The sequence below is a fragment of the Heloderma suspectum genome, chromosome 5 (assembly GCF_057233095.1).
Source record: "Heloderma suspectum isolate Gila_16-S chromosome 5, 16-S_ref, whole genome shotgun sequence".
NCBI lineage: Eukaryota > Metazoa > Chordata > Lepidosauria > Squamata > Helodermatidae > Heloderma > Heloderma suspectum.
Genome location: NC_139462.1, coordinates 232,667,582 through 232,690,766, shown reverse-complemented (window position 1 = coordinate 232,690,766; position 23,185 = coordinate 232,667,582). Strand labels below are relative to the sequence as shown.

Here is a 23,185-nt window from a genome sequence, read left to right as displayed (position 1 = left end):
AACTGATTTTTTTTTACTTTGTTTTTGAAGACATGGGGATATATCAGGGAAACCAAACACATAGCAGTAAAAATAATTAAAGATACATATTAGTATCATTACAAACATATGGATGGGACATTAATATGATATTAATATAAAGATGGATACAGTTAAGATTAGATATCTTACTTAATTATTAGATTAGATGTCTTACTTAATTATTGGCAGAAACAATTCCAGTATTATTAAATAATCAGTGAAATTACTAGAATCACAGGAAGATTCTATGAAGATTCTTATTCATAAGAAGCCCCCACCTGGATCAGAACAAGCATGCATCTAGTCCAGCACTCTGTTCACACAGTGGCCAACCAGCTGTTGACCAGGAACCCACAAGCAGGACACGAGTGCAACAGCACCCTCCCGCCCGTGTGGTTTCCCAGCTTTCGTGCAGTTTTCTTTCCCCGTTCTAAAACACTGACATGCCTCTCCTAAGGCTTCGTTGCTGGCAGGAAGAGCTTTAAGCTCAAATGTGCTGGGGCGGGGCGGGGCGGGGCGGGGCGGGGGGGTGTTCTGGTGTGGCCCAGCCCCTTTTGCCTCCACCCATCACTGGGACGTGGCCCCCGGCAGCTTCTCCAAAATGGGATTCGGCCCTCTGGCTGAAAGAGGTTCAACACCCCTGTTACGTATCCTGGGGGGCGGGGGGTTAGTTATTGTTTTGAGCCTTGGCAGCTCCTGTAGAGGTGGGCGTAGCCGCAGCGGGGGGAGCATCTGCTGCGTTCTGCAGTTGTGTGTGTGGTGAATAAAGGACAGTTGTGTCTGAGGCCTGCCGAGTCTGACGGTCATCCCTCGGCCTGCACAACACCCCTGACACACCCAGAAATGTATCACTATGAGGATCAAGGCACAAGAACCGGGAAAGGGTCAGAGGGGTCCGCTTGAGCACTCCCGCTGCTTTCCGGTGGTCGGTCAGGATGGCCGGCCTTTGAATTTGCTCATTCATGGCTGTTTAGCAGGATACCAGCCTGTCTCGGTGCATTCCTGTGGCCATCCCAAGAGACACTTGTCAAGAGGCCCGTTTTATTCTGAGTTTTGCGGGGCGGGGGGCAGAGTCACAGCCCACCTCAAGGCCCTCCAATGGCCATTCCAGAAGGGACGGCATAATGCTAGCTATTCAGAGCTTTATTCAGGGTGCAGGATCCAACCCATCCTACTGGCCCTTCCAAAGTAGCTCAGGAACATGCTTTCTAACGGGAGATTTACAGGTCGGGGTGCAGGCTTTGACCCGTCCTAATGCATCCCAGCGGCTATTCAGAAAGCGACTCTACAAGATGCTTTGTATTCTGAGCTTTGTATGTAGGGCTCAACCCATCCCACAAGGCCAGAGTCACAAGCTCGGGTTGTTCTTGGCGTATGATTCTGGCTTGTTAGGGCAGCAGCAGCCAGGGGTCCTGGTTTGGATGCAACAAGGAATGGGGACCTCCCACCCACTGGAGGGATACCGCCCACGGGAGGTCCCCATCCAGTCTGCAGCCTCCCTGTAGCCCTATCTCTGATCAGTGACTGGAAAGAAAGGATTCTCCGACTACTACTCATGAGTAAGTGTTCCTTCCTCACAGGCCATTCCTGTAGATCTGGGGCTGGCAAAGGAAGTACTTCACTGTCAAAGCACTGCACAGCTGGCTTCGCTGCCAGTGCCACAGAGCATGGCGATGACAACCCCAAGCGCATGCAGTTTTTTAAAGGATTGGACAAACTCAACGGTTTGCCCATGCAGGCAATGGAACAGACTCCAGTCCGGCACTCGGCACGCTGCTAGCCGCAGGGAATTCCCCTGGAACTTTGTGAGCGTGATTTAGTAATGACTCATGATTTATTATTCACTTCTATCCCACCCTTCACCATTTGTAAGCATTTGAAAAGTAGTTGGCACAACAACGATGTAAGACCAGGACAGAGATGGCAGAATAGGAGGGCCAAACAGCACTGCAGGGGCCCCGTGGCTGGCGGCAGCGCTGAGTGCGCGGCAAGGGAGCTGTGACGGTGTGGTGTGCAGCGTTCCCTGCCCCTGCAAGCAGCTGCCACTGAACTGGAGCAGAGGGACGATGACACTGAATGCCACGACATCCCAATGCATGTCTCACTCACCAAACGTTGCCAGCTAGATATGGGGACAGGGAGTCGATCCCTGGAATGTGTACTTGCACCCCGAGTAAGTAATTTGGATTTTCCAGTGGGGTGCAACATGCTAGCTTAAAAAGGTTCCTTTTTCACCAATGATGTGAGTCTGAGTTCAGTGTCTTCAGGGATTTTTCTCACTATTTCATTCAGCTGGAGGAAACGGAACACCTCGGGACGCAGAGCGATGGCCAGAGCCAGCCAGACAACCGAGACCTTGGCTCTGGGCCGCCGGGTGCAGCTAGGGATGCTGTACGACTGTTGCAAAGAGGCCCTCATCCCAGGTAATCTCCAGGAAGCAATTCTGTGGCTTCGGTTCATGTCTCTTTGTATTACAAGAGGGGTTGCTCCAGAATAAAACTCCAGTTTTGGTGGGTAAGTAATGTAACTCACATATCCGCTGCCCAGGGTTTGCAGGGCTGGAACGCCGGGGGTGAACTCATCAAATGCTCTACGCCGAGGCAGGATTTTGCGCTACACTTCAAGAGGACTGCTGGCAAGGTGGAAATGAGCAGTGGCACGATCCAAGGTCTGGAACGGGTGGGAAGCATGTGGCCTCTCTGCCTCGCTCTGCACACGCACCTGTTGCCCCGCCGTCGCCAGATGTGCTGCACTGGCAGCGGGGGGGGGAGGGGTTTTTCCTGACCAATCCTGACGTGCCTTGTTTTCAAGGAAAATCAGGGGTGCTTTTTCCTGCTGCCACAGCAAATTCAGCAGCAATTTCTGTGGCGGGGCTGCATCCCGCAGTGGGTTTGGGGCAAGGGAATTTGGCCCCAGGGCCCCGAGAAGTTGCCCACCTCTTGTTTAGAAGGGTCTGAACAAAGCTCAGGTCTGGAGCTGATCAAACTCAGTTGCTTTGTTTTAATTTGCTTTTTTTGTTTTGTTTTAAGCCAAGCAGTCTCTGCAGGGGCCAGGGAGGAAGGAGGAGAGAACTGGATCGATCAAACAAGCAAAGCAGTTTGTTTGTGCCCCCGCCCCACTTACATTAGAAGCCTATAAAAATCTCCCTGGGGGTGGAGGTGTGGGTTGTCTGATTTGGCGTAGCTACGGTTTGGGGCACCAGCAGGTCTGCTCTCAAACAGAAGACAGCAGCAAACAGAGGCGTTCTTTCCAAGGAGGGTCTTATCTTGGGTAATTTTTGTTTTTAGACTTTTAACTAATATTCCTGATATGCAACTGCCAGTGGGTAGCAGGGTTTGGGGCACTCTGGATGACAGAGCGAGAGAGAGCTCAGAGATGAGTCTGGAAATGGTTTGGAGTTCCAGGCAAGCCCCTCCCAACCCCCACAAAAACACGGCTCGGGCTGTACAGAAGTCAGGCTCCTGTGCTGCTGTTTCAGAAGCTGAGCTCTTTTTTTTGGAGGGGGAAATTTTTGACTGAGTTAGAAAGAACTCCTCAGTTTGCTGTTGCCTTTTGTTTGGTAGTGGCCCTGCTGGTGCCCAAAACTGCAGCTATGCTAAATTGCCCTCACTTCACCCCAGGAAGGATGGAAAAGGCTTCCAATGTAAACCCAGAAATTCCCCATTCGTTGAATGAGAAGGGTCAGTGCAAATTCCCTCTGCCTCTTGCCACCTCTTTGATTTTTCAGTCCCCTGCTCCATCCTCCCTGAGTCCTGCAGAGAGTTTTTTTTAAAGCGAAGACAATGCTTTGCTTAGATGGTGGCATCAGGCGCCATCCCTCTGGAAGCACCCCTCGCTCTCCCTCCCCCAACACATCTAAGCAAGACCAGCAGGATGCCGAGAGCAGTGCGGGAAGCGGGGGCCCTCCGGGGGCCAAGGAGCCATGCCGTCAGCGGAGGCCGCTCTGCTCTGCTCTGCCACAGCCAGCCCAGGGAAATGCAGCAGGGAGCTTGTGTGTGCATAGGCACCCTGCTGCTGCTGTCACCGTCTGCCTGTTGCCGCACCTAACTGCAAACAACACAGAATGCGGTGCACGGAGCGCACGCCCTCAGCTGGGACAGGGCAGGGCGGGCGGGCGGGCAGTGAGCCCTCCGGAGAGCAGTGTCTGGCTGCCATGTTTGCCATGTCATGCATGCACAGACACACCCAGGCTAGTGTTCCTGGTGATGGAGAGGGAGATCCTGCCTGGGGAGGGGAAGGGCAGGGTTGGCACTGAGCCCTCCCGGGACATGGGCTGCCAGCCGCCGCCCAGCAAAGCAGCCCTACTGCAAATGGGGGAAAAGAGGGAATGTGGGGGGGTGGCGAGGGGCAGCTCCACCCCTTGACCATGTCACTGGCAGGCCACAGCCAGGTCACAGAGGCACACCCAGGAGTTGATGTGGGAACGGAGCACACTGCCGCGGAACCACTCCGGAGCCGCGTTTCAGAAAAACAAGTGAGTGAAAGGACTTTCCAAAAATGCTCACTTTGGGGACAGATGCTGTGGGATGGCAGCAGATTGGCAACAGCGTCAACTCCTGCAAACGACTCCAATGCACGCTACCACCGCATTAAATCAGCCGTGTAGACTGGCCCCTAGACACACTTACCTGGAACTAAGTCCCATTGAACTGCATCGGACTTACTTCCCAGTCGACATGCGTATGATTGTACTGTAAATGTTGTGATGCAGTTATCTGATCAAAATGCATACAAAAATCCCACCCCTCCCCAGATCTGCTGGCCTGCTACTATACTTCCAGTCCTACCCTGCATGGTTGATGTGAAGTGACATGAACAAGAAAGAATGAGGACATGCGTTTAGGAAAAGAGATTTAATAAACAATCATAAGAGAACTCTTTACAAAGACACGCCCACCCCAGACCCCCACTCCCCCAAAGGTTGTAGCTGCTCTACTGCTGGGGCTGCCCCCACCACTCCTCCAGCTCAAGGATCCTCCTTTGTAGAGCGTGATCATTACGAGGGGAAAGAAGGTTTCTGTTAGTCTTACATGACTGTATGTGATGTATGTGAACAGCACAGCCCTCCCCCCAAACCCACCCCAGTCTCTTACAGTTCCTGTTGAGGGAGTGGCAGTACCGCTCCTTGGGCTCTGGTCATCCTCCACCAGGATGGTCACATCAACGGCAGGGCCCAGACCTCCACTGCATCAGTTGGCAGGCAAGCACATTCCCCTTTCCTGCCCATGGACCAGGCACACTGCGCCATCCTTACTGTGGCTCAAGCCAGGGATGGGATCCTCTTCCTTCTCCTGGGGTCTGGCTGGTTCCTCCGGGGGGCGGGGGGGCCCTCCTCCAGTGCCGCTGTCCTCTGTGATCTGGCTGTCTAGGCTGGAATGGAAAGAACGGTTGAAACCAGGAGGAGGCCACAGCACTTCCATTGTGTGGTCATGTGTATTTGAATGCGTCTGTATGTCCATATATTTATTGATATATGGATGTATGCACATAATAATACATACACACGCACACTATTTAACATGCAGATGTATTTACAGCACCAATACAGTGCAGAATACGTTAGCAGACTGAATAATTAGTCTACTCAAGGAGTAGACAAAGGAGGCTTCGAGCATAAGGGGGAGGTGGGAGCCGAATGCCAGTCTCCCATTCACACTGACCAGGACATCGACCAAACTAGAAAAGTACCAAAAACACCACATAAGAGCAGGAACGCGATGATCCGGGCAAGCGGCAACCCTCAGTCACTTGGACAGCCACAATCGCGCAGCTGCAAGTAACCGAGTAAAAGAAAAAATACAAAGAAAGCGCTCTAACCACAACTGGGACTGTGGTCAGGCCAGGGGATTCTGCGCCCCTTGCTGAAAATCAGGGGTGGGGGGAATCCAACCCCCCACACACACCATGGACCCTGTTGCCCCAAGGAAAATCCAACTTCCGCCATGGTCTCTTGGGGTAACAGGGTCCATAGTGGGGATTACATTTTGCCCCCCTCCAGCTGATTTTCGGCACAGAAACCATTCCCCATAAGCAGCTTTTGTTTGACAGCTTTCAAAATCCAAGAGGCTCCAGCGATCTTTCCCCCAAAGTGGGTGTGCATGTCTAATTTCATGCGAAGGAGCAGGGAGGAGTGGGGTGCCAAGTGGAGAGCCATCCCAAAGGTGTGGGGAAAAAGGTTTAAAATGACCCACATACCTGAGGGATTTTCATGCTTTTATGGGTGGAATAGCCCCTTAAGGGGGTTCTCCATTTGGCACCCCACTCCCCCCTGCCCTCCCCTCTCCTTCCCTTAAAAGTAGATCGCTCTTGCCACTTTGGTTTTGACAGCTGTGAAAACCGAAGCAACTTGAGGGGTCTTTATGGGGAAGGGGAACAGCACGCCCGGCACCCTGAAAAAGGGGTGCTGGGGGCTTGACACAGGCTATCCTCATCACCTGCATCCCTGTACGTTTGCCAAGTGCAACAGGGCTGCAGGAGGGGCGGGCTGGTATCCTCTGGTTTCCTGCTGTTGCGCACATGCACAATAGCGGAAAACCAACGGGGGGGGGGGAACATTTGCACGCATTCTCCAGGCATGGGAAAATGCGAAAGAAATTTCCTGGTTTTGTTTTTGCGCACAAATGGGGATGGGAATTTTTTTTTTAAGGGCTCCAATTGCAATCAAAATTGCGATTGTAGCCAGGAAGGGGACTTGGTGGCAGACAAGGTGGGTCTGCAGCAAGGTCCCCTGGGATGCTAGGTGGCGGACTATGGGGGAGGGAGGGGGGACGAGGGGGTAAACAAGCCATGCACTGTGCATCCTTTGCCTGATCATCAGTGTGTGGCTGCTCACGCATCATGGGCGAGCATGTCGTGTGAGTGTACCCACTGTCTTTCTTCTCCTTTCCTCTTAAATCTACCCATTTCTGCCCCTTCTTGTCACCAGCACCCAAACTTCCCCGGTGGCCTAGCCTTCCAGTCCCTGGCGTTGCCATCACCTCCTTTCTCTGCTTATTTAGCAAATGCTGACTTCCCCAGGTTCTGTCTTCTCTGTCTTTGGCCTATTAGAACCGAGCTCCCTTTTGTAATGTGTGTGCATATATGTGTGCCAAGAACAAAATCCGTAAAAACAAAGTCTATGCTTTTGGCCTTTAATGAGTGTTTGAACCAATTTCCGCACGCTAATAGTGGCTGTTCCCCGTTTCTCCACAAAACGGTGCTTTGGGCAAAGGTCCCCCCTTAAGTCCTGTGTCCTTCGTTACACGAGTGCACACGAGGGTGTGAAGGAAGACACGTGGCAATGGTTAGCCCGTCCTTTCCTCTGTCAAGGACCATCTGTGTTAAGAAAAAAGATGGGAGAAGCCATGGGAAGACATTGTGTGTGTTTGGGGGTGGGGGTATTGGATTTGGTTTCAGAAGAATGGCAAGCGGTCAGGTGTGAATGTACCCAGAGATATGCAGTATGTAATGCAGTAATTAACAGCATAACTATACTCCGCTAGAGTTGCCCATTTTTAGAGTTGGTTCTCATAGCTGCATTCACATGCAGTGAAGGCCATGCTTTTTGCCACTAACAGAAGCTAAACCAATGCAGTAGTCACTCTTCGCACTGTGCACCTTCTAAATGATAAGGGATGCTTCTTTCTGTGCTGTGAGAAACTTATTTTGCCGCCAAGAGAGAAAGGCCTTGGTGAAGGGTGGGTGGGTGAGCAATCTGTGCAGTTTTCTAACCTAGCGCGGCTTGCTCCGTAAAATCCTGAGCAAATTGGCCTGCTAGCTGTTCTCATCTGAGAGGGGGAAGGTGCGCCACCTGCTCAGATTACCAGCCCCGAGGAATGGTGCCCGTCGCTCCCCTGGGAACCAGAGTGGCTGAACCAAGAGTTAAGGGGCGAGAAATCTTTCTTTTGCTTCCTCTGCATCCATTTGCCATCAATAAATTCTTCTTTCACGCAAGTGGACTCGACTCATATTGGTATCCTCTAATCTGTTTAGTGGGTGGGCCCTGGCCAGGCCCCAGTTTAAGACAGGGCGATACTAGTGGAAAATGACAATGCCAGCCCCCCTCCCCCTGCTTAAATCCTGTGACTGAGGCACAGTTATTGCACAATAAAAGCACTGTCTGCAAGCATCCTCGGTGGCATGCCACAGCGCGCTCTGCCTTGGACTGCATGTTGGGCTGACTTTGCACCTGTGGGACCCCTGAAGCAGTTTCTTGCACCACATCTGTAGCGCCTCCCTTTGCCTCGCAGCAGCGATGGCTACATGTTTCTGAGGGCCCTTGGACAAGATGCCCCAGTGGCGCCCCTCCTGCAGTGAGTCTGCCTTCTCACGAACCATCGTCAGCGAACGCTCCTGCTCCTCCTCGCTCGCATCGCGGCTCCCGCTTGCTCGCTTGGCAGGCAGGGAGCCGGGGAGCCAGTAGGCCGCGGCATCTCCTGCTCCTCCTCCGCACCACCGCCAGCGTTGTCTGGCCCCCAGTGGCAGGCAAGTGGACAAGCAGATTGCAGTGGTGAAGATGAGCCGGCCCAGGGGGCTCTTGTCAGCAGGCCCCTGCTGGGGTGTGGGCCCTTGGGAGGTGCCTGGCCATGCCAACCCTGGACACTGGCCCTGCCTCACAGGCATTGTGCAAGACATCTGCGCTCTGGGACATGACATTAACGGAACATCCAAGTTCAAAGGCAGTATTCCTCTGAGTAACAGATACCGGGGACAAATAATAGACGATGGCCATAACTTTCACGCCCTTTCTGTAAACGTCTTGGAGGCATCTGGTTAGCCAGTGCTGGAAGCAGAACACTGCACCGTGGACCTTTGGTCTGTTCCAGCATGACAGCTCACTTCTGATTCTCTTAGGCCGCAGAAAAAAGACAGAAAAAGTCTTACAAATCCCAGCATGGGGCATGGCTGGCTGGGGCACACTGGGAATTGTAGGACGTTTTCTGCCAAAACACGCATAGGATTGCGTCTTTAGTTTTTCCAAGAAGGGTAGAACAATCAGTGCATATGCAGAGCAATTTCTTCTGTTCCTGTCTCTGCTTTAATCCAAAATGCTTGTGACTAAACCAATCTCTGTTTGTAACGTTTTAGATGCTATGTTGTGGGACGACAAGACATTGGGAGAGAATATCCTAATTAAGCCAAGCCCTGGGACTGAAAGTCAGATCATCGAATCGGACACCATTGCAGATAAACTGACTGCTCTGAAGGTTCCAGAATCCCTGAAGGCCAGTCTGCTGTGTGGCCTGGTGGAAGCCCATGGATCCGCAGAATTCCTACATGATAGCAAGAGCTCCGGCCACCAGGCTCGCGTTACTCTCCAGTATTCGGCTACCACCAAGGTCAAGGAGCTCAACGTGACAAATCTCTCTTGCCCCAGTGGACGCAATCCACAGACAGCTACCCACATGGTTACTGGTGTGCAGTATGGGGCTCAGGTCTTCTTTGTGTTTGAGCAAGACGTTTCTCCCTCTGAGGATATACAAGAAATACAGCAGAACCTCCGAGCTATGATTAAAAGGATGCCAAGATTTCGTTCGGGTGAAGGTGGAGGGATTGCCAAGCTGGCTGAGGAGGAAAAGGCAAGAGCTGAGAAAACGGTCTGCAGGATTTACGGTGACATTTTTCGAGAAGATCATCCCATGACTTTCCAAGAAGCTGTGAACGTTTATTCCACCCTCCCCAAGGTGCTGGCTGAGAAGGCTGTGCCTGTGAGGCTCTGGCTACATCCTCTGAATCTGCTGGACTCCAAAATAGTTTCCCATTTCCATGAAATCAGTTCAGAACTCGTTTGTGAAATCCAGACTATCCTGCAGCAACTGGCAGAAATAGACATACAAGGCAACGACCTGGCAAAAAACCCTGCTGCTAAAACTTTTCCTGAAATGAAGAGGAAACTCCAGAGATTCCAAGGTCTGTGCCAGCAGTACAAAGGGAATTTCCAGAATCGACTGTCAAGAACTGTACCGCTAATCCGCCGAGGAGAGGAAGTTCAAGATGCCCTCATGGACATTCTTACCAACAGACAGCAGTCCCTGTTCAGCTTTGAGCAACTCAGTGCATTCCTAGATAGAAAAGAGAAGGAGATGATGTTTGTGAACAGCTATCTTGATGTCCTGAAGGGTGTGGAAGTCGTGCCCACCAAGAAAGAAATAGGCCGAGTCCTAGCCAATCCCGTGCTGAAGCGCATCATTGCATTTGTGTTCACCTCCTTACAAGACGAGGAACCATATATGGTAGACCTGGAAAACTCACTAGCAATTAAAAAAAGTCCACATTGCGTATCAACAGCTTCTGAGAAATCTGATTCTAAATTGTGGTTTGAGAACAGAGAGATAATCAAAAGAGCACGGGAATCTGCCAGGGCCTTCTTAAGACTTGCCAGCTTGTGTTCAGATGACACTAAACTGATGGTTAGTGCTCTTCCAGACCAGGACCATCCAGGAGTTTCCCTATATCTGTATGAGGAAGGAGAGCTGGTCAGCCCCAGTCTTGAACCACCCTCCAAGCCTTCCCCTCCTGTGGTTGGTGAAATTAGCCATGACACCATCCAGCTTACCTTTAAACCTGCAACCTATGGCAAGACTGAAATTTCTGGCTATCGGGTGGAGTCTAGGATTGTAGGGCAGGAGAACTGGGTGGCTGTGAATACCAAAGATAAGCAGGAGACATTCATGGTAACGGGGCTTCTCCCAAATACTGAGTACCAGTTCCGATATGCCAGTGTGGGCAGACTAGGGCTCAGTGAAAGCAGTGACATGACTGACATTGTGAAGTCGCTTCCTGTTGGTTCCCCTGGAGCACCTGAGAAGGTCAGGCCTGAGTGCCAAGTCAGCCCCCTCGCCTGCCAGGGAGCCGGTCTGGCTGGATCTGACCACAGTGGACAGAAATATGAACTTGCAAAAGATAATGAAAGGAAGGGAAAACAATCTGAACCAGGAACACACATGAAACAACATGACAATGATGAAGGAATGAGGAATGTTTGCAGAGATGGCTTTTTGTCCGCCTCTCATGAAAGGTCTGCAGTTTCACCAACACCGTCCATTTCACTGTCACGAAATGAAAGAGTAGTAGACAAAATGATCAACCAAAGCACAGTCTTAGAAGAACATGAGCCACTGTCCATTTATCGCCTTCCATTAATAAAGTCTGCCTCTTCTTCTTCCAATTTTATAAAATACAGGCTGGGGCATGAAGACCCTCGATTCCCTCAGAAAGTGATCATGGTGATGGGAGCAACAGGATCAGGGAAAACAACCCTGATCAATGGGATGATCAATTACATCCTGGGAGTGGAGTGGAAGGATAGTTTCAGATTCAAGCTTATCCATGAAGAGACCAGCCGAAGCCAAGCTCAGAGCCAGACTTCTGAGGTAACCGCCTACGAGGTCAATTACGAAAACGGCTTTCAGATTCCCCATCACTTAACTATAATTGATACCCCAGGATTTGGTGACACCAGAGGAATAGGGAATGACAAATTGATAACAGAGAAGATCCGGGCGTTTTTTTCCTCTCCAGGGGGTGTTGGCCATATTGATGGTGTCTGCTTTGTGGTTCAGGCCTCTTTACCGCGCTTGACGCAAGCTCAGAAATATGTCTTTGACTCGGTGCTTTCCATTTTTGGGAAGGACATAAAAGCTAACATACAAATCCTAGTCACTTTTGCAGATGGACAGCTTCCCCCTGTTCTTGAAGCCGTTTTAGAGTCTGAGGTGCCCTGTGCTAAAGATAGTGATGGCAACCCTGTTCACTTTAAATTCAACAATTCTGCGTTGTTCGCCAGCAATTCTACAGCTACCGAGACAAATCTTGACTTTGACGCAATGTTCTGGAAAATGGGAGCTGCGAGTATGAAGAATTTTTTTGCATCTTTACAGAGTTTAGAACCTAGAAGCTTACGACTGACCAAAGAAGTGCTCCAAGAACGAAAGAGGCTGGAAACGGCAGTGCAGGGGCTGCAGCCGCAAATCAAAGCTGGTCTGGTGACGCTGGAGTCACTAAGAAAGACACAGCGAGCTTTGGATCAGCACAAAGATGAGATGAATGCTAACAAAGATTTTGAAGTTGAGGTTGAGGAACCAGTGACAGTGAAAGTCGAGGTCACTGATGGGTTCTTAACTAATTGCCACAAATGCCACTTCACGTGTCACTATCCCTGCATCTATGGCAATGATCAAGACAAGCACAAATGTTCTTCAATGGATAAGACCGGAAAATGCACAGTTTGCCACGGGAAATGTGCGTGGAACGTCCATTACAACCAAAAGTACAGGTGGGAGTACAAAACTGAAAAGAAGAGGCAAACATATGCCCAGATCAAGGAGAAATATGAAAAAGCCTGTGGGGAAATTATGACAACAGAGAAAATCCTTGAGCAGCTTTCCGAGGAATATGAGTGCATGGAAAATGTAGTGTTCGAACTGATTGAAGAATCCTCTCGCAGCATTGAGCGCTTGCAGGAAATTGCCTTAAAGCCCAACCCGATGGCAACTCCAGAACACATTGATTTACTGATTGAATCTGAAAAACTGGAAGCTAAGCCTGGATTCCAGGATCGCATCAAGTCACTCGAGGGGGTGAGAGAAATGGCTGTGCTTGTGAACAAGATTGCCAGGGGTGAACCGCTGCTTCCCCCTGAGGAGAAAGCAGCCAAAAGCTATAAAGCTAAACAATCTAAATGCCAAAGAATGTACAAGTTTTTGACAAATTGGCTTTCCTCAATGAAAAGTGAGTCAGACTGATTCTAATTAGGCTTGTTTTCTGGTGCGGGTGTGTGTCTTTTTTTATTACCATTATTATGCATATCCCACGTCTCCAAGCAGTGAGACGTTTCATAATATGTATGCAGGCTGAACATAGGTGGGGGCACGCAGCTCGACCGCCCGCAACTACTAGCCGTGGGGAAACAGTGATATGGGCAGCAGGATGGTGGGGGGCTGGGAGGGGCTTTCACCTTTCTCACCTCCCAGAGACCTTGACTGAGATCCGTGTCCTGGGGCTGCTAACAGCAGCGGGGAAAAGAGCGGCTGCGGGCCGCATGTGGCCCGCAGCCTGTGCACCCCTGCTCTAGCCCTGTGCGTTCAGTTCCCACGGGGCTCTCAAGAATGCACTGAATGGCTCCTCCCCCTTCCACCCACACACACCCAGCAGCAGCAGCAGTCCGAAGGGGACTGAGGCACATACAGATGTGAACGCGTAGGGCTCTCTCCACGGGGATGCAAACTCTTGTTGATGATTTATATTTTGAATTTTGAACATGTAAATTACTGATCCCCCTGGAGACATTTGAATTTCTGTAGAGAATTAGGAATCCTCATCTGCAGTGACCCCTGAGGACTCATAGCAAAATGCCCGTTAGAATGCCTGCCTGCCTGCCTGCCTGCCTGCCTGCCTGCCTGCCTGCCTGCCTATCTATCTATCTATCTATCTATCTATCTATCTATCTATCTATCTATCTATCTATCTATCTAAAAGCCAGCTTCCTGACATTGGCAAGGGCTGCTTCCACACCAGGGCCCTTTAAACCCACAGAGGCACTGCTTTGTGGCAGGGAGTTGGAAACAGAATCAAAACGGTGGTACCACACTAGAGACCATGGGGATGGGGTGAGGGTTCAAATGAGGGGTCTTCAAAATGCAACCTCCCCCACTTAACTACAAAAAGGGATTGTCAGGGTGGAAACTGAGCTGATAGAACCCCAGAGCAGTTCTGATTCTGAGGAGGAACAGCAATCCGTGGGAGAGGAGCTCGCTCATCTCTCACAGGCACAGCAGCTGGCAGAGATTCCTCCTGCCAGCATTCCTGAGATAGATAGTGACCCTGGCAGCGAGAAAGTCCTGGAGGGGGGCTTGCTGGACGCTCGGCACAGACACAGGGAGCGACGACAGATGGAGGGCGCGGAAAGGAGGCATAGCGCTCGTTTGGCGCGCAAGCAACGGTCTCGTCCCGAGGACCCAAGGGAAAGAGGGAGGATCTCTCCCTAGCCCGTGAGTTCAGGGTCTTCCCATGATTCTCCTTCAAACAGGGACCAACTGCCTAACCTGGAGCATAGGCTACTCTGCTATCTTTCCCCAGTGCTGTTCCTTGCTTAGTCGCTGGTGATTAGCATCTGAAAGAGTCATTAAGTTGTAAAAGAAATAAAGGCTTGAAAAGATTCCTTTTCGTCTGTGTCTTGAGTTGGCTATTGGAGTGGACTGTAAGAGGCAGCTAGGGCACTCCTGACGGGGATAAGGATTCTCTGAAGAGGCCCAGAGCATGCAACAGGCTCTTTGTATAGGTATATAGGAGAGAACAGCTCTAATAGCACCCAATAATAGTCTTCAAAAACATGTAGCAAGAAAGCCAGACTATAAAGCACATGGTCTTCAGTGTCTAAATACTAATGCCCAGAGTATGGGAAACCAACAGAACCAACTTGAACTTTTAATACGGGAGGGAAATTATGACTTGATAGGTGTAACTGAAACCAGGTGGGATGACCCCCATGATTGGAATGCAGCAAGGATCTTGGAATTGTTGTAGATCACAAGCTGAATATGAGCCAACAATGTGATGTGGCTGCAAAAAAGGCAAATGCTATTTTGGGCTGCCTTAATAGAAGCATAGCTTCCAAATCCCAGGAAGTACTAGTTCCCCTCTTCTCAGCACTGGCTAGGCCTCATCTGGAGTACTGTGTCCAGTTTTGGGCACCACACTTTAAGAAGGATGCAGACAGGCTGGAGAGGGTTCAGAGGAGGGCAACGAGGATGATCCAGGGACTGGAACCAAAGCGCTATGAAGAGAGACTGATAGAACTGGGCATGTCTAGCCTTGAGAAGAGAAGACTGAGGGGAGATAGGATAGCGCTCTTCAAGTCCTTGAAGGGTGGTCACAGAGAGGAAGGCCAGGATCTCTTCTCCATCATCCCAGAGTGCAGGACACGGAAGAATGGGCCCAGCTGTGCTTCCTTGCGCCCGGGGGAAGGAAGCCAAGCTGGGAGGACCACGTGGGGCCGCTGCCACCACTGCCGGGAAACCCCACTGGCCGGAGGGTTGAGGGGCTGGAGATGCAGCATGGCCGGGGCAGCGCTGGCTGAGTCAGTTTCCAGTAGCGGCGCCAGCATGGGGGGGGGGGTATGGATTCTTCTTCTGGCAGGAGAAGAGCCTGGGGCTGCTCAGCACCGCAGGAGGTCCAGGGCGGGGTGCTTGACCTGAAGGCTGCTGCTGCTGCACTAGCTGTGAGACAAAGGCGGGTCTGTGACATCACCAGTGTTTTGGAAGGGATAGATCTCACTGAGAAAACGTCAAAAAACTGCATCCAGTGGAAGCCACTTTTCCATACATCACTCACGAAGGCCTTTGTGATGGCTTCGATGGGGATACACTGCTAGCAATTCAGGCACCGTCTGGCACAGAAGTCCCGCTACCTCATGTGGGACAAAAGAAAGACCAGATCAGTCTGAAGAGTAATTCAGGCCTATCCACGTGCAGCTCATTAATAAAGAGTCCAGGAGCGCCAAGCCAGTGGTCTTTCCAGTGCCACCTCCAGATTACCTCCTGCAACCTCCAACTCCATCTGCAGCGCCATTGCCTTCCCCTACACTAAATGCAGGTCCTCAGAAGTTACAAGAGTCTAGAGACCCAAATAAGGACCAGTCCCTTTCACAGACACCAGTCGCAGCCATGTCAACAGGCATTTGAGCAGGGGTTTGGACTCGACGGCCTTGTAGGCCCCTTCTAACCCTGCGATTCTATGATTCTATGAGTTTACAAGAGAGCTCCACTCCAGAAAGTCTTTATGCCAGCATTCCAGATTCTGAGCTATGTGATAGCCTTGTAGCAGAAACCACACCTGGCTCAAATACCTGCCAGCCAGCCCTTCCTTCCACTGGAAGTCAATAGTATTCTCAAGCCAAACACATCTGACACAGCAAAGATGGATGAGCCTGGGGGCATAATTAACAGCGATCACATCGATGAATCGATGTCCTCTGATATTTTTCCTCTCTTATGGCTGTCTCCTACTCCTGGAGATGACTACAGCTTCAACTTGGATGATAATGAAGGAGTCTGTGATCTTTTCCATGTGCACATACTGAACTACTAGATTTGATGCAGCCGGATTGCCTCATCTACCTCTAACTATATAATATTGTAGACTTAATTTTCATAATGTAAGTATTTAAAATAATGAATGTAAAACTTCTGTAATTCACCAACACTGGGTGTACATTTTTTTCTTAGTTTCTTATTGTGAACAACTAAACTCAGTTAAGCAGAAGTGGCCTTTTAATATAATGCAGGGGTGTGTATTCAAAAGAAATGTTCCAGTAGCTTAATACAGTTACTCCAAGGCCCCAGTTCCCTTTATTTGTTCTTTGGGAAGCAAAATTTCAAAATTATCCCACCTTTGCTTCCAGCAAAACTATCTAGACTTCCCATTTCAAACAGTCTGCTCATTTTATTCAAATCTGCCCCCCTGGGGCAACCTCCCCCACTTAACTACCAAAAGGGATAAATTCTCTGAAGGGGCCCAGAGTACACAACAGGCTCTTTGTATAGGTATGTGTGGAAATCGTTGTGGACAAATACAAGACTGAAAATGGAAAGGGCTATGTGTCTTAAAATGACTCAACCCCCTCCATACATTCCATGACAACAGCCTCCCTTCCACTGACTATTATGGAGCACAATCCATTATGAGGACCAAAATGATCAAGGGGCTGGAGCAAATCCCCTGTGAGGACAGGTTACAATGTCTGGGACTGTTTAGCTTAGAAAACAAGGTGAGTAAGGGGAGACATGATAGAGGTCTATAAAATTATGCATGGTGTGGAGAAAGTGGAGAGGGAGACATTTTTCTCCCTCTCATGATACTAGAACTTGGGGTCATCCCATGAAGCTGATTGTGGGAGATTCAGGACAGATGAAAGGAAGGCCTTCTTCACACAGCGCAGAGTTAAACTATGGGATTCGCTTCCACAGGATTTGTTTGTTTGTTTGTTTGTTTCATTTCTATACTGCCCAATAGCCAAAGCTCTCTGGGCGGTTCACAAAAATTAAAACCAAAGGATGAAGTAATGCCCATCGATTTGGATGGCTTTAAAGGGAATTAGACAAATTCCTGGAGGAGAAGGCTATCCACAGCTACTAGTCTTGATGTCTATATGCTACCACCAGTATCAGAGGCAGTGTGCCTACATGCACCAGTTGCTTGGGAACATGGGTAGGAGGGTGCTTTTGCACTCATGTCCTGCTTGTGGTTTTTTCATGGGCAGCTGTTTGGCCACTGTGTGAACAGAATGCTTGACTAGATGGACCCTTGGTCAGATCCAGCACAGCTCTTCTTATGTTCTTATGAATCCAACACCCTCCTTGAGGCGGGAAATTGAAGGCTAGAGTATCACCAATTGACAGCTGCCCACTGTCTACTTGACAGCCTCCAGTGAGGTAGAGCCCACCACCCGTCTAGGTAATTGGTCCCATTGTCAACCTATCCTTACTGACAAGAAGATTGTTCCCGTGAGTACTTGTTAACATGTTCATGGATACGTGGTTGTGTACACGTGTAACGACAAATGGGGGATTAAGGGGACCTCTTCCAGAGGGCGTGTGCTCACATAGCAGATTTATGCACAGTATTTCCCCAAACTGGGGAACAGATACTTCTAAAATGGGGAAAATAGCTCAACCATTAAAGTTCAAGAAGTATAAAGTCTGAGAAGCTTTATTTGTACAGACTTTGTTCTTAACATGCACGCACATTACAAAGAGAAAAACCGCTTGGTTAGTAAACCACTTGGACAAGTATACCAAGCCTAAGATAGAGAAAGATGGAAAGTGGGGAAGTCTGAGTTTGCCAAATGAGGAGAGGAAGGAGGCACCAGGGAAATGGCAAGACAGCAAACAGGAAGGCTATGCTACCAGGGGAGTTCACGTTCAAGGGATATTTCAAACACTAAATGCTGGACAAAAGATTAGAAGCAGAAGTACTTAGGAACAGCAGGAAAATGGAAGACAAAGAACACCTCAGCTGAAACAGAATTGCAGTATGAGGTATCAAATGTAGCAGAGATGAATAAATTAATGGATCTACTTCAAACCAAAATGGATGGAATCTAACCATGGATGATGGATGCATTCAGTGCCATCAGTGTGCACAGCCCTGTACAGAGTTCGAGAGGACAGGGCAGGCCCTTGCCCCCAGATGCCACAGGCGAAAGAGCAGAAACGGGAGGCAGTCAAGCAGGGCTGGACCAGGGAAGAAGTGTTATCCTGTTACATGCGCTGAATAGAAAATGACAGCAAAAACAACATAGCCAGCAAGGGGCAGGATACGGCTTCGTGACAGCCTGAGTTACAGCACAGCAGGAGTGGTTTTGGCCCACAACTCCCATCAGCCCTAGACAGCATAGCCAATGGCGAGGGATGATGGGAGTTGTAGGCCAAGACATCTGGAGGCCCACAAGCTGCCCACCCCTACCGTATGGCATGGCAAGGGGATCGTGCCAAGTCCCCTTTCCACCCAGCCCGCAGTAAAGAAGTGTGTTTGTTTCCCTGCAGTAAGAAGTGAGAGTTTGTTTATTCTGCAGTCATTACGATTGCAAAAGAAACTTCATTGCTAAAAGTGAAACTGCACATAGCCAAATGTTCTGGACAAGTAAGCATGATTATGTAGCCAATTAATTATTTTCTCTGTCTTTATGTTGGATTTTGTATCCAACCTACTGTTGCCAAATGTGCCTTTGTCTGTATCGAGGTTTAAATACCCTGAGAATTATTTATTTTTCAAGTGAATCCATGGATTCTCTTCCATACGTGTCTGTCTGCCTTTTGTTCAGCTGAAGAATAAAAGTGAAGACTTGGAAATAAACAGAAGAAAAGTTTTTCTTCGACAATTTGGAGGTCCTACCGAAAGGTCCAAAATAGCTGCGGTCCAGCTTTTGGGAACCTCACTATGGAAAACCGTTAGCTGGCATCAGAGGACCTTTGTTCCTTCTTCTGTTTCCCTGGGGTGGGTTGATCAATCGCTGGGTAAGCCGCTTGCTATAGGGACTATTGAGCTTTGCTCACATTCACTTTTGTCTGGTCTGTTGTCTGGAAAAGGCCGGAGCCCAGAGCTGGGGACTCTGTTTGTCCTGAGGGATTCTTTTGTTTCTCCCAACCTCATCCACTGTCGTAGGAATGAGTCTGGTTAAGCGTTCCAAAAAGGTCCCTCCCAGGCATGCTTGCCTGCCGTTTTCCCATTGTCCGTGAGGCTGGAGAAATAAAAGGAGGTGAGTATGAATGGAAATTCTATCTGCTGGGAAGAGGGCTTGCAGTATAGCAGAACTCCCCTGTAAGTCTTTGTTTTTCTCCTTCTGGTCTCTCTGGAATCCCTCCCAGTGAAAATGGGGTCTATTAGTTCAAAGACGCGTCCAGGTTCAGTTCCCCCCAAGGGCAACCCCGCATATTTTATGTATACCCCATTACAGAGAAGAAACCTGTACTACTGGAAGTACAAGCTGGGTTTCGAAGAGGCAGAGGAACTAGAGATCAAATCACCAACATTCGCTGGATCATGGAGAAAGCAGGAGAATTCCAGAAAAAGGTCTATTTCTGCTTCATTGACTACGCTAAAGCCTTTGATTGTGTGGATCACAACAAACTGTGGCAAAGTCTTAAAAAGGTGGGAGTACCAGACCACCTTACTTGTCTCCTGAGAAACCTGTATGAGGGTCAAGAAGCAACAGTAAGAACAAGACATGGAACAACCGATTGGTTCAAAATTGGGAAAGGAGTACGACAAAGCTGTATATTTTTGCCCTGCTTATTTAACTTATATGCAGAGTACATCATGAGAAATGCCGGTTTGGATGAATCACAGGTCGGAATTAAGATTGCCAGGAGAATTATCAACATTATCAATTATCAACTCAGATACGCAGACGATACCACCATAATGGCAGAAAGCGAAGAGGATCTGAAGAGCCTCTTGTTGAGGGTGAAAGTGCAGAGTGCAAAAGCTGGCTTGAAACTCAACATTAAAAAAACAAAGATCATGGCATCTGGCCCCATCACTTCCTGGCATATAGAAGGGGAAGAAATGGAAGCAGTGACAGATTTTATTTTCTTGGGCTCCAAGATCACCGCAGACGGTGACTGTGGCCATGAAATTAAAAGACGCTTGCTCCTTGGGAGGAAAGCTCTGGCAAACCTAGACAGCATAGTAAGAAGCAGAGACATCACCTTGCCGACAAAGGTCCGTCTAATCAAAGCTATGGCTTTCCCAGTAGTAATGTATGGCTGTGAGAGCTGGACTATAAGGAAGGCTGAGCGCCGAAGAATTGATGCCTTCGAACTGTGGTGCTGGAGAAGACTCTTATGAGTCCCCTGGACTGCAACGAGGCCAAATCAGTCAATCCTAAAGGAAATTAAGCCTGAGTGCTCATTGGAAGGACAGATACTGAAGCTGAAGCTCAAATATTTTGGCCACCTAATGCGAAGAGAAAAGTCCCTGGAAAAGACCCTGATGCTGGGAAAGATTGAAAGCAAAAGGAGAAGGGGACGGCAGAGGATGAGATGGCTAGATAGCATCACCGATGCAATGAATATGAACTTGAGCACACTCTGGGAGAGAGTGGAGGACAGGAAGGCCTGGAGTGCTATGGTCCATGGGGTCATGGCGAGTCGGACACGACTGAACGACTGAACAATGCTGCTAGCCCCAGGAACTTTGTGAGCGTGATTTAGTAATGACTCATGATTTATTATTCACTTTTATCCCACCCTTCACCATTTGTAAGCATTTGAAAAGTAGTTGGCACAACAACGATGTAAGACCAGGACAGAGATGGCAGAATAGGAGGGCCAGACTGCACTGCAGGGGCCCCGTGGCTGGCGGCAGCGCTGAGTGCGCGGCAAGGGAGCTGTGACGGTGTGGTGTGCAGCGTTCCCTGCCCCTGCAAGCAGCTGCCACTGAACTGGAGCAGAGGGACGATGACACTGAATGCCACGACATCCCAATGCATGTCTCACTCACCAAACGTTGCCAGCTAGATATGGGGACAGGGAGTCGATCCCTGGAATGTGTACTTGCACCCCGAGTAAGTAATTTGGATTTTCCAGTGGGGTGCAACATGCTAGCTTAAAAAGGTTCCTTTTTCACCAATGATGTGAGTCTGAGTTCAGTGTCTTCAGGGATTTTTCTCACTATTTCATTCAGCTGGAGGAAACGGAACACCTCGGGACGCAGAGCGATGGCCAGAGCCAGCCAGACAACCGAGACCTTGGCTCTGGGCCGCCGGGTGCAGCTAGGGATGCTGTACGACTGTTGCAAAGAGGCCCTCATCCCAGGTAATCTCCAGGAAGCAATTCTGTGGCTTCGGTTCATGTCTCTTTGTATTACAAGAGGGGTTGCTCCAGAATAAAACTCCAGTTTTGGTGGGTAAGTAATGTAACTCACATATCCGCTGCCCAGGGTTTGCAGGGCTGGAACGCCGGGGGTGAACTCATCAAATGCTCTACGCCGAGGCAGGATTTTGCGCTACACTTCAAGAGGACTGCTGGCAAGGTGGAAATGAGCAGTGGCACGATCCAAGGTCTGGAACGGGTGGGAAGCATGTGGCCTCTCTGCCTCGCTCTGCACACGCACCTGTTGCCCCGCCGTCGCCAGATGTGCTGCACTGGCAGCGGGGGGGAGGGGTTTTTCCTGACCAATCCTGACGTGCCTTGTTTTCAAGGAAAATCAGGGGTGCTTTTTCCTGCTGCCACAGCAAATTCAGCAGCAATTTCTGTGGCGGGGCTGCATCCCGCAGTGGGTTTGGGGCAAGGGAATTTGGCCCCAGGGCCCCGAGAAGTTGCCCACCTCTTGTTTAGAAGGGTCTGAACAAAGCTCAGGTCTGGAGCTGATCAAACTCAGTTGCTTTGTTTTAATTTGCTTTTTTTGTTTTGTTTTAAGCCAAGCAGTCTCTGCAGGGGCCAGGGAGGAAGGAGGAGAGAACTGGATCGATCAAACAAGCAAAGCAGTTTGTTTGTGCCCCCGCCCCACTTACATTAGAAGCCTATAAAAATCTCCCTGGGGGTGGAGGTGTGGGTTGTCTGATTTGGCGTAGCTACAGTTTGGGGCACCAGCAAGTCTGCTCTCAAACAGAAGACAGCAGCAAACAGAGGCATTCTTTCCAAAAAGGTAAAGGTAAAGGTGTCCCCAACCAGTCATGTCCGACTCTAGGGTGCGGTGCTCATCTCCATTTCTAAGCCAAAGAGCCAGCGCTGTCCGAAGACACTTTCTTGGCCATGTGGCCGGCATGACTGAACACCGAGGTGCACGGAACGCTGTTACCTTTCCCGCCGAGGCGGTACCTATTTATCTACTTGCAATTTCTTGCTTTCGCACTGCTAGGTTGGCAGGAGCTGGGACTGAAGACGGGAGCTCACTCCGTCACGCAGCACTCGGGTCTCGAACTGCTGACCTGCCGACCTTCCAGTCTGCAGTTCAGCGTCTTAACCACTAAGCCACCGCGGCCCCTTTCCAAGGAGGGTCTTATCTTGGGTAATTTTTGTTTTTAGACTTTTAACTAATATTCCTGATATGCAACTGCCAGTGGGTAGCAGGGTTTGGGGCACTCTGGATGACAGAGCGAGAGAGAGCTCAGAGATGAGTCTGGAAATGATTTGGAGTTCCAGGCAAGCCCCTCCCAACCCCCACAAAAACACGGCTCGGGCTGTACAGAAGTCAGGCTCCTGTGCTGCTGTTTCAGAAGCTGAGCTCTTTTTTTTGGAGGGGGAAATTTTTGACTGAGTTAGAAAGAACTCCTCAGTTTGCTGTTGCCTTTTGTTTGGTAGTGGCCCTGCTGGTGCCCAAAACTGCAGCTATGCTAAATTGCCCTCACTTCCACCCCCAGGAAGGATGGAAAAGGCTTCCAATGTAAACCCAGAAATTCCCCATTCGTTGAATGAGAAGGGTCAGTGCAAATTCCCTCTGCCTCTTGCCACCTCTTTGATTTTTCAGTCCTCTGCTCCATCCTCCCTGAGTCCTGCAGAGAGTTTTTTTTAAAGCGAAGACAATGCTTTGCTTAGATGGTGGCATCAGGCTGCCCCCACCACTCCTCCAGCTCAAGGATCCTCCTTTGTAGAGCGTGATCATTACGAGGGGAAAGAAGGTTTCTGTTAGTCTTACATGACTGTATGTGATGTATGTGAACAGCACAGCCCTCCCCCCAAACCCA

The 23,185-nt window shown here is 49.7% G+C and overlaps 1 protein-coding gene and 1 pseudogene across 3 annotated transcripts in view; both read left to right on the top strand.

Annotated features, from left to right (window-relative positions):
• The window catches only part of LOC146345327 (uncharacterized), a 15,965-nt gene extending 1,809 nt beyond the window's left edge, over positions 1-14,156 (top strand). Inside the window, exons 1-3 of one of the 2 annotated variants that reach the window (XM_084860037.1) lie at positions 1,812-2,194; positions 2,314-2,444; positions 9,088-14,156. In XM_084860037.1, coding sequence (XP_084716163.1) covers positions 2,348-2,444; positions 9,088-12,743 — 3,753 coding nt within the window. In that variant the 5' untranslated portion in view covers positions 1,812-2,194; positions 2,314-2,347 and the 3' untranslated portion in view covers positions 12,744-14,156. Of the gene's footprint in view, positions 1-1,811; positions 2,195-2,313; positions 2,445-9,087 lie in introns of those variants that run through there. The other variant, XM_084860036.1, reaches the window with a different exon arrangement.
• LOC146345326 (transcription factor E2F5 pseudogene) lies at positions 13,350-23,185 on the top strand (annotated as a pseudogene). The gene is made up of 2 exons (XR_014792495.1): positions 13,350-13,355; positions 15,136-23,185. The product of XR_014792495.1 is annotated as a transcription factor E2F5 pseudogene (transcript).